The sequence below is a fragment of the Cucurbita pepo genome, chromosome 11 (assembly GCF_057944985.1).
Source record: "Cucurbita pepo subsp. pepo isolate OVF chromosome 11, ASM5794498v1, whole genome shotgun sequence".
Classification (NCBI taxonomy): Eukaryota; Viridiplantae; Streptophyta; class Magnoliopsida; order Cucurbitales; family Cucurbitaceae; genus Cucurbita; species Cucurbita pepo.
In genome coordinates, this window is record NC_141808.1 from 3,503,139 (window position 1) to 3,514,937 (window position 11,799).

General features: G+C 33.2%; 1 protein-coding gene across 4 annotated transcripts; it reads left to right on the forward strand.

Annotated features, from left to right (window-relative positions):
* The first annotated feature begins 5,122 nt into the window (after window positions 1–5,122).
* LOC111805501 (ADP-ribosylation factor 1) lies at window positions 5,123–10,739 on the forward strand. Of its 4 annotated transcripts, none has more exons than XM_087128460.1 (9): window positions 5,123–5,280; window positions 5,352–5,611; window positions 5,730–5,768; window positions 6,630–6,692; window positions 7,215–7,233; window positions 8,685–8,796; window positions 9,260–9,307; window positions 10,009–10,139; window positions 10,416–10,739. In XM_087128460.1, exons 2-9 carry the CDS (start codon window positions 5,509–5,511, stop codon window positions 10,447–10,449), a joined length of 549 nt encoding a protein of 182 aa, XP_086984586.1. In that variant the 5' UTR covers window positions 5,123–5,280; window positions 5,352–5,508; the 3' UTR covers window positions 10,450–10,739. The 4 variants fall into 4 exon arrangements, with proteins under 4 accessions (XP_086984586.1, XP_086984589.1, XP_086984587.1 ...); XM_087128463.1 differs by having other exon boundaries at window positions 5,126–5,280; window positions 5,429–5,611; XM_087128461.1 differs by having other exon boundaries at window positions 5,135–5,351; window positions 5,429–5,611.
* Window positions 10,740–11,799: the final 1,060 nt, after the last annotated feature.

Sequence of the window (11,799 nt, forward strand, 5' to 3'; positions counted from 1 at the left end):
TTTGAAAACAAATATAAATATCAAATTATTATCAAATGGACAAATTTTTTAACATACAAAACATTTATTATCTTCATGAGGTGTCTTAGATAAACGTCTTGAATTGAGTAATTGGTGAAGAAATTAAGGTTGGAATAAATGTTCCACAGCACTTATTGATTAATAATGGTGTTTGATACTACCTATAATTGTAAAACTAAAAAAATTACCTATAATTGTTATGAACATTACTTCATCTCTTGAATTAATTGGTACTTCAATAATCTTAATAGTGTGCCCGTTGCATTTTTGGTCAGTTATTATGATATCCTCCCCTAATTCGTTAGTTAAGTTATTATTACATCCTCTTCCAGAAAAAAATTATAATTCTAACATACATGCTGTTGAACTAAATATAAAAAGAAAAGGTCTTCATCGTCCATTATTATTTTTTTAAGCCTATGATTTGATCATGAATGTGTAGTTTAATAAGTTTGTTGTTAAGTCACAAACCCAACTCAAATTATAAATTTGGGTAAAAATAAAATAATTATGTATACATAATTATATGAAATTAACAACAAATTTGGGTAGGTTTAATTCTAACCCATCAAATTTTCATTTACATTTTTCAAACCAAATTAAACTACCTTCAACATTTATATGGTTTTTTTTTTCTTTATATTTTTAGTATTTATATGGCAAGTTAAATAATTTTTATTTTATGATTATTTTTTAAAAAGCAATGTTATATTTTCTTAGAACATCATTTTAAAGGTAATACTACGAAGAAAACAAAATTCAATTAGAGTTAAAACATTTGTAATTGGCAATTGGAAATAGAGCTGTTAAAAAAACAAATGAAAAACGTTATGAATTCAACCATTTTACTATATCATTTAATTTACTTTATATAATTAACCTTAATTAACTATTTTACCTTTTCTTTAAATAATTAAATTTAAACTAAATTCAATTTCATTTTCATTTGATTTTGTAACATCTTAAAATAATACAAACCTTCGAGAATGGTAAAAGTTTTTTTTAAATATTTTATACAGTAAAATAAATTATAATAATATGATAATAATAACAAGAAAAAAAAATTATGAATAAATGTAAAATAAAAGAAAAAAATATACAAAATGAAAATGAAAAAAATAGAAAACAAAATAGTAAAGGGTAAGGGAAAAAATAAAAAATCTGCACAAAATGTACGAACAAATTACCCTTCAAAAAGACGATTAGTTTTGACACTAATATGCAAACAGACTATCAACATACCTAAAATTCAATTCAGCTCTCTAAACCTATCAGAGCATTACAAACACCAAAAAAACGACAAAAGCCTATCTCTTCAATCTTATTTTCTACGGCAGAAAACAGCATATCAAAGAGCAAGTCTGCACAAAAGGGACACCACAAACCCAAGTTCCAGCTACTAAATTCTAGTCAAGAGAGACAGCCAGACGCTTACTTACCCCCCTTACTACCCGCCGATCCTCTTATTCTGCTGCTGCTGCTGCTGCTGCTGCCGCCGCTGCCAAAATCAACACGCCGGAACCTCTCTTGATGCTGATACTCGGTATATCCATTTCGGTCACCAACCCTGTAAGTGGAGGTCGTTTTGAACTCATCCTTCGACCCAACTCTCCCACTTGACCTCTCCTTGAATGTTTCACCACGAGAAGCAACCTCCTTTGTTGAAGCGGTCGTATAGGTTCCAGTATGCCTGTTGCGATCGTGAGTCCTCCAACTTTGTTCATAGCTGCTCACTTGTTTGTCTTCTGCACTAACAACACCCACATATCCTATTCTTGCCACTTGTACATTCCCTTGCAATGGAGGACTGTACGAGTAGTCGTCCAAATCATCGTCGTAACTTTGGTACCCATTCCCCCATTGATCTAGCTGCTTTCCTGACATAGCTGCGTTTTTCTACCACCACAAACAAAACGAATCAGATTTCATAGTTGAAACTACAAGATATCGCTTATAAGGTCAAACTGTTTCAATCATCCCACATAAAAAATAGCAAGATTCGAAAGAGAGAACAAACAGCTTCAAGCAAACGTTACTAGGATATTCAATATGAGAATCAGAAGTTAAAAAGGTCACTTAAAGCTCAATTACTACAACCCATACAAGCATAGTCTAGGAATGTGTGATATCCTTTTGTCGTGCATGAAATACCCAGCAACAAGAAACCGCCATTTTCGAAGAAATGGCTGATTTCAAGACACCAATCTAGATATTTAACATTTCGTTGGATCAACAGAGAACAAAAGGCAAAAAACAAAAGAAGCACACGAAAATCAATGAAACCAGTAGAATAATAAAGAATAAAGAACTGAGAATCTCACTTTAGCCGACAAGAGAGAAGTAGGCATTAATATTTTAACAAGGAATAAAAAATAAAAAAAAAAAAAGCAAAACATACTTCAGTATCTATTTAGTACCCAAATTCCAGAAAGTAACACTTTGTCACCGAGTGATATTGTTTCTTGGTTAACTAAGAGAAAAAATGTGATGTATCAATTCTAAAATGATGTTTCATTATTACTTCTCTCAACACCCTCCCTTGATTCTTCCTCTCTTTTCTCCTCTTCTTCAGTTTAACGTCATCATCAGTCCATTGATCACTCAGTTTCTGCTTCTGATTCTGTTTGTTCTCAGTTTTTCACCATTTTACACTACAACAGCAGGGAAAGAGGAAGAAATTTTCTTCCTCTTTCCTCTGTATCTCGTGCTACTTTCTTCGTTTTCATTTTAAGTCGGAACTTTATTTTTGTAGAAATTAAAGAGGAGAAATGTATCAAATCCGTAGAAGATGAATCAAGAAACGGAAAAAAAAGACGGCTGAAATCAGCAGTAATCATTGAAGAAAATGCAGTAGAAAGAAGATTTTGTTGATGATAAATGAAGAGGACGAAACCATAGATCATCAAACGCAGAGAAAGCGAAGAAAAAACCAATAGAAGAAGAAAAACCTGCAATTTACTCGAAAGAAACGAAGAACAGAAGCAATAATGAAGAGAAGAGACGGTGGGGTTCTCACCTTTTGGCTGTTTCCGAGTAATCCAAGGGTTAGGGTTTTGGCATCGGGGACGACGTAGGGTTTATATAGCCAAACGGATATGATTATCTGCTTCCGTTACTAGTACATCCGGCTTCCAATTCGAGAGGAGGTGGGCCCGACTTATGTGCCGAGTAAAACCATAACCGTTGATATCCGTTATTCATGTATGATCTCCGAATATTTAGGAAAACTTTCCATTTACTTCCGATTTTAAAATACTTAAAATTATTTTTAAATATACCTCTAATCATTCAAAATTGAAATTAATTGAATATTTAATTTAAGAGTTCATTTTAGTATATATTTCTTCACCAAATTAAATTATAATATTAAATTAAGAGGATTAAATGTGCATCGTGCATATTTAATAAATAGATATTGTGATTTATCCATGCTCAACTGTATTAATAATAACAAATAAATGTTCTCATAACTTCATTTATTGACTTGAAAACGTAAATAATTGTAAATTTATTAGAATAAAATAATAAAAATATTTGAAAAAATATCTTTTCAATTTTTAAAGTTTTAATAATACTCATACTTTTTTTTTTAGCTCTGATCGCATGTGACGGAGTCTTGGACTAGAGGGGATCTATTTGGTGGTGTCACTAACTATTGATCCTGAGAAGATTGTAAGATCTCACATTGGTTAAGGAGAGGTACGAAACATTGTTTATAAGAGTGTGAAAACCTATTCCTAGTACACGCGTTTTAAAACTGTGAGACTTGCGGTAATACGTAACTGGCTAAAGCGGATAATATCTACTAGCGGTGGGCTCGAACTGTTACAAATGGTATTAAGTTGAACTTATCATCTAGTTAGGATCAAGTTGAATGTAAGTTTGTATAATCTGAACCTCAATACCCTAAATCTATTCCATCCCAACTCATGAATACTCCTAATGCTAACGAGCGCCTGTTCGGTTTGACCATCACTCCGAGTTCTGCATTTTTTGGTATTTTGTGTGAGATAACTGAGGATTTGTGTGCAATTTTTCAAGAACTTGTTGAGATGATTTATGGCCGGGATTAAGAATTCAGATTTGGCACTTATGTGTCATGGTATTCGCCTGCCTCATAGTCAAATTACTTACTCTTGCTTCTAAGAGTGAGTAGTATCCCAAGCAAAATAGGCTTAATTATGATGTTCCTATGATTGGACAACGGAAAAAAAGGTGCATCTTGTTGATATATATAATAACTTTTAATTCTTTTAAGCCTTTTTTAGTCGTTCTATCTTCATGATCGCTCTCATTCAAATGTAGTCTCGATTCATTTATGTATCCGTCATTTACTTAGGTCACCAAGTATCGAATCTAAATTTTGAATCCTAATATGACTCCTGGGCATAGGACATTACAACATAAATTATATCGTCTCTAAGATTACTTGCAAATGGATTGTTAGAATCAATCCCGTATTCATCTCTATTTGTCGACTTTATCAGAAAAATTCAAAAAATTTATGTATGTGGATCGAGGATGAACCAACATTAAGGACTTGGGTATAAATGATGAAGCATTAATCAACTAACTGATGGGTTATATTGGACCTCGATATTGATACGAACAGTGAATTAACTTAAATGGTCAAAATTAACAAAAATATTCAAGTGTACATGCAAACAATTAAGTTTTACCGTTCATTATTTGAGCTTTAGTACAATAAGCGTCTTATCGAACATAATATTAAAATGAGAGTGCATGTGGGAAGACTAGTCTAAAAAGGAACGGGTTGGGCGCCTATATATATATATATATATTTTTTTTTTAAGTATACCTTATGTTAAAATTAAACATTTTTTTCTCTAAACTTCTATCAATTATCCGAGTTAGACATTCAACTTAACTATTGAGTTACATTTATTCAAATTAATAAACAATATATTACAATTTACAACATTAACTATACTTAGAAAAATTAGTTTAAATTAAAAAAAAAAATTGTAAATTATTTTAGGTTAAATTAATAAAAATATTCTTAAAGTTCCACGTCAGTAATTTCGTATTTAAAATTTTGTAAAAAAGAATTTTCCTTCAACATAAACAGGAAAAAAAAAGGAAAAAAAAAGAGCGAATTTTGTTCATATAAAATTTTCCTCGGAAGTGACGTGGATAGAACGCACCGGAGCAGGAGGAACACGGCCATCAAAGAGATTTCGGTACTCCAGTTCTGGAGAATTTTGAATCGAATTCGAGCAGATCAGCGAGTTCCTAACTGTGAGTCTCCTCTTCACTGCTACTGCTTCTCCAGATTTCTCATTCAATTCATAATCCTGAGATCAACGCAGGTTCCGTCCTCTTCTAATGCCCGTTTCTTGATTTTCACGTCTCTGTTGGATGTTGAGTCTGTAGCTGGTTTTTCCAGAGATGTATTGAGCTCTGCGTTGAGATCTGATCCCTATCTATCTTCCTATCTATAACACAACACATCATTTTGTGCGCACCATGGGGATTTTGTTTACTCGAATGTTTTCTTCGCTCTTTGGAAATAAGGAAGCTCGAATCCTTGTTCTTGGGCTCGATAATGCCGGGAAAACTACAATTCTCTGTACGTTTTTTTTTTTAATTATCTTTTCTGCTTACATTTTGTGATGTGTTGGGTTTTTGTGATATCTGGATGGAGACTTGGCGCCATTTTGTGATGGATTCTTTTCAAAATTGTGCAGATCGGCTCCAGATGGGGGAGGTTGTCTCGACAATTCCAAGTTGGTATTCTTTCCAAATGTGATCTTGTGGTTCTCTTGTAATTATAATTTGATATGTGGGATACAAAGCATTTTCCTAATTAAGGCTATGAGAATTAAAATTTGAATTTTCGGCATTCAAGTTTAAGAGATTGTGTGGAGTTGCCACGATAGTTGCTGCATTAGTTTTGTAGATCATTTAATACTGTTTGGATTAGAAACAATGGTTGCCTCCTTCATTCTCTTTGGAGATTTCTGTAGTTCGAATTTTTTGTTTTCCCCATACTTTTTGTGTTCTTCTTTCTGTGGGCTCTCCATCCCATTTGGAGAAGGACAATGATCGGAAATTACATCTTGAATGTTAAAATTCAACCACAAGAAGCATAGGCATCTACTTTTGTTTTTTCAATTGTTTAATTGTAAATACTGAAAAGTTGATTGGAAACAACTGTGGGCAGGCCATAGATCTAGATTCCTTAAAATGATGAATTCAAACTATAGTAGTTTTGTTGTGAATTTACCATGAGAATTTTCTTTGAATGAGTTGTGTTACGTGGAAATATCAAACTAGGTTCCGCATAATCGTTTGCTTTAGATTTGTTAGTTTGTAGGTTTATATGCTGTTCCTTTTTTTTTTTTCCTTCTGTTACTAATTTATGAGAGGTTTTACTTGTAGAATTTTGTAAATTTTGTGGGGTATTTTTCTTTGTGTACCCACAAAGTTCTTTGATGTTCCTAATACCTTCTTGTTACAGTATATTTCATATTTCTTAGTGGAAGTTTCATAAGTGAAAAGCTGAATTGAAAACAATTGTTTCTTGCATTGACTTTCCTTCAGCTACTGTTCAAATATCGTATAAACTATATCCATTTTGTATGCAGCAATTGGGTTTAATGTTGAAACTGTGCAGTACAACAACATCAAATTCCAGGTCTGGGATCTTGGTAAGCCAATCTAGGTCCTTATATCTTTTAGGGAAGAAATGTGATCTCATGTTGTATTATTTTCTCCATGATTACTCTTATGAGATTGCAACACACTCGAGAGAGAGAGAGAGAGAGAGGCATGCATTGTTCTGCTAAATTGATAAATAGGTTATGCAGGTTTATGTTTCTTATAAAAACAAAAAACAAAGAAAGATTGTGCAAATTTGTAATGATTTTATTCTAAATTCTACATACATGCGATTCAGCATGAAAATTAATTTCATATTAATAACATTAATGTTATAAAGCATTTGATAATACTAATTTCTTTAATAAAAAAAATTGTTATAGGAACCATTTTCATTGGGGGGACGGGTGGGGGGGATTATTCTAGCCATATGTGTGTTTGATTGCATGTCCGTGCTTTTTTACTATGACAATCTTATCGACTTGGGGCAAGTATTAGCTTCGATTATTTTGTCAAATCCATCCAAGCATCTTGGTTATGTCATTAATAGCCTTTCGTTGTCTGTAATGCAGGAGGGCAGACTAGTATCAGGTTAGTCTTGTCCTTTTATCAGTTTTTGGATATTTTCCTCAAAAGTTGAAATTTGATATGTTTTCTAGTTTTTCTTTCCAATGCTTGGTTAAAATCTCTAGCTTGTAGAAACAATATCTGGTAAATACTAGGAAAGACAGGGTCGAATATAATCTGTTCAACAAAAAAGAAAGTTGTTTAAGCAGGTATAGGCATGTAGGTGGTTGTATATTGAAATTAATGATATTGCATAACATATGCAAACTTGGAAGGTTGTAAGAGTAGAAATTCATCTCAGGTTGTCATTTTTGTTTTTGGTTCTCTCTCTCTCTCTCTCCTCCTTAATGGATAATAGCTTATAATTTTGTTATTTATTATCAAGTGTTCATGATGGTTTTTTCGCCTAATTTTTTATTAGTAACGTATGAAAAAAAAAAAAAAAAAACTCTATAGTTTACTAGAATTGTTAAGACACTCTTAAATTTGGATAGCCAGCTCTCTCTTGTCTGTGAATTTCTTTGTCAATGTAAATATTTTCCCATCTAAACAATGGATTAGCGCCATCCTGCACCCCTGAATGAGATACGATGCTCTTCTTTTTATTTTCTCCCCCAAATATTTAACCTGGTGCTCCCCCTGGCTCCCGCCTCCATTTCCCTGATTGATGGTTTTCTCAGCTGGGAGGAGAGTACCATATAGATATATATATATTTAATCAAAAGATAGGATAGGAGGATACTTTTCTTTTATTTTTTTCTTCATCATTTTTCCTTTTAAATGAAGACCTTTATTATGTTTCAACTGATAATTATGATAATGTAATTTAATAATCGTTCCAATAGTGCTTTTCAATAAGCTATTTGATTGCACACTTACAGTAATACCAAATTCTGATTGAAAGAGCACGAATTTGGACTTTATTTGGTTTTTAGGAAATAGGACCGTGTGATTTACTGTTAGCTTACATGATTACTGTTGTGTGGTTATCAAATTCTGTGGAAGCTTGTCTCTGTGTCTGGTCTAAATGGAGATCCATGTCTGGTTTTTCCTTTAATGTCTTTATTTTTGGAAATACTCTTGAATTTAAATTTCTTATTCACCCTTCTGTTCTTTTGATAATGAAAATATTCCATCTATTCTTTACCAAAACTAACTTATGTCACAGAGTTTCCTTCCACAGATAGTAGTCTTGGGTTATTCCAGAAAGAAATAGGAAGTGGATACTTGATCTTGTTCATTTGAGCCTGTATCAGACTTCATAAATAGACTCTGTCATGTCATGTGTCAACAATATATTGTTTTTGAAGTTGACTAATATGTGTATTTGTGACTTTGATGCATACTTCAGCCCATCTATATTCTACCTGTTTATGTACTATAATTGGCTCCTTAAACTTTTCTTTCTCCTTCATTTTTCTTTTCTCCTCTTTTTAAATTGTTCAAGCTAATTAGTTGCTTGCCTTGTGTCGTAGACCATACTGGAGATGCTATTTTCCAAATACGCAAGCTATAATCTATGTGGTTGATTCAAGTGATACTGATAGGCTGGTGGTAGCAAAAGAGGAGTTTCATGCAATACTTGAGGTACAATATGGTCGGCACTTGTTACAGAGTTGGTACACAAAATGTAGAATTTGTCATACCTGACCTTGTGTGTTTCTGAAATTTGGAAATAAAGTCTAATGATTAGTTATATTGTCAAATTATGCATTTTAGTATATAAGGTTTATGGTTTTATTTGATGCTGAGTAAAATCTCAATTCTGCGTTAATGAAATACATCATCAAGAGCGTGGATTGTATCTGGTTCCTAGATGACAATACTCAGTAGTAGTATGTTTGCGTCACTATACTTTTCCTTCAGTTTCAAAAGTCCTTCTGCACAAGAAATAAATTGAACGTCTCTGAACTGTCCACATTTTTTATATAAAGTATTGAGCTTGGTAATAGTTTTGTAAGTTTGTTTATTAGTCAAGTTTACTGTTTTCAATTTGCAGTCGATTTTTGTCAGCCAGTTCCAATAGTTTTTCTTCTGTGTGTTTGTTCAGGAAGAAGAGTTGCGGGGTGCAGTTGCGTTAGTTTTTGCGAATAAGCAGGTTAGTGCTGTTGCCGATTATTTTTATTGTTAGCATTTTTGGTCAGAAAATAGAATCCAATAGACTTTGAATCTGATAGTTGAAGTATGCATATGCAATTGGGTTTAAATAGTAGGATTTAAGGATTCGTTTGTATGTGTTTTGGAAAGTACGTAAAAAATATCATTTTATCTTTTTTGTTTTAGAAAAACCGTTCGGAACTATTTTTCTTTCTAGTGTTTATTTACCTTTTATTTTATTTATTCAAATACATTATTTAGTTTCCTTTTGAGTTCATCAATGGATTTGAACCTTTGACCTTTTAGTTGAGAATACACATGTTTTTTTTTTGTCAGTTGAGCTACGTTCATGTTGACACATTATTAAGTTTAGTAACTACGAAATGTGAAATTGAATTGTACGAGGAGAGTTATTGCTAACAAATACTGGAAACAGTAATTCTTAGTTCTTTCAGAAAATAATGGAAAACATTGAAACCTTATTTCTCTTTCTATCATTTCCCCGATAAATTTCTCAACTCAAGTTTTGTGAGTTTGAAAACTGTGTAGCTGTTTCTCAAAACAACGGAAGGTCCAAGACCAAGCATTTGTGATTGTGTGTCTGAGGTGTTTTGAAGGCTTGTACAAAATGTTTAGTACAAATGGTTAATGCAGTTTCTATTTTTCTATCTTTTCTACATATTATCTTTCCCATCGGTATAGGATCTTCCGGGTGCACTTGATGATGCTGCAGTCACAGAGGCTTTAGAGTTGCACAAGATTAAGAACCGCCAATGGGCTATATTTAAAGCCTCCGCTATAAAAGGAGAAGGTCTTTTTGAGGGATTGGATTGGTAAGTACAAAGTTGTACTAAACATCTGTTTTTTTTTTTTTTTTTTTTGGTTTTTTTAATGATTCCAGAAACTTTAATAATTAGACCCTCCCCGACCGCCTAAATGCATTGTTTTGTTTGACATAGTCGACCCAATCTTGTGAATTTATTTTTGGATACCTTTGTTCGATATCGAATGCTAGGAGCAGCATTGTCAGTCAGAGCTACGTTCTTAAACGATTTCACTTTTTTACAGCTTTCTTTTATTTAGTTTAACCGGTTAACGTGCTAATTCAGGTTAAGTAACACCCTCAAGTCTGGAGGTGGCTAAGTATTACCAGCCAAAGAAGAACATTTGAGGCACCCAGTTGGAGAATACGATGTTTGAGCATCATGACTTGCAGAAGAGAACTCATTTGCCGAGTGATTTCGCCAGTTTTACTTGTTTTAGTCACAATTTTTTTTATAAAAGGGAATGATCTATTTTGTATACATGTAAAATTGCTTTCATTAAAGAGGCTTTTTCTTGTTTCCCATCTTTAATTGCTTGCTGTGATTTGAATGCTATTTGTTAACATCATTTCTAATTCAGGGATAATGTCTAAGATTGAACTTTTGTCACGATTCCCTTGAAGAGGATATTCAAATTTCAACTCCTGAAGCCTAGAATTCATTGTATGGTGCTGTCTTTACCTTGTCGACGAAAAGGGATGCTGGATCCACATTTGACGAGCTTTTTTAAGTCTTAGATGCGTGCTTGCCTTATAAACACATACAAATATGAATCCTTCTTTGTTTAGGTATGCCCCAGAGAGACATGGAAGTTGCTACAAGTCTCTCAACAAACCATTCAAAGAATTAATTCAATGTTGGTTTGGGCAGGGTTAACTGAACTACAAAAGAGGTACGCTCGGGCTTTACTTTCGTAACTTCTATTACGAGGGGATATTGCTTTTTATTTGGGTTGGTTCGGGTTATTCTTTGTTTAGGGATGTTATTATTGGGATCAAATGTGCGAGATGATGTTTAGTAGTAGAGTCTCCATATGTTGCAGTAAAGAAGAAAGGCCTTGATGTTAAGTTGATCATTGTAATAAAAGAAGCCAGTCAATGTTGGCCTAGGTAGGAGTTAAAGTAACTGAATTATAAAGGTTGTTTTGTTTGGGAAAAGGTAGCACGAAAGTAATTGAATTTAAAAATACTACATAACGAACCCTATTCTTGGATTGCAAAACGTAAATACTTGTAATCACAGGGAGATCTATCCTTTGGAAGAACATCACGACCTTGGTCTCTACTTTTTAGTTCATGCAGGATTGAATGTGTATTGCCTTTTTACATATGATTGATATACGTGCACGTAGACCTACCAAGTGGGCTCGTATATATACCCCTATGCCTATTTGTTGGGATAGTGCTACATACGACTGACGTACGTGCATGTGGACCTACCAGGTTGGGCTTGTATATCTATGCCTATTTGTTGGGGGTAGTGTACACTCATGTAGCTGGAAGCCACGAAGAGAAAGGATGGCACATAATATCACAATGTACATGATATCATAGTATATGCATCCGTACTAATCATAATGGAAAATTATCCCGATGCACGTGACATATAAAATGCAATAGGTCTCAATAACTTTAAACCATAGCATACAGTTAAGCAACTCATGCCTCCA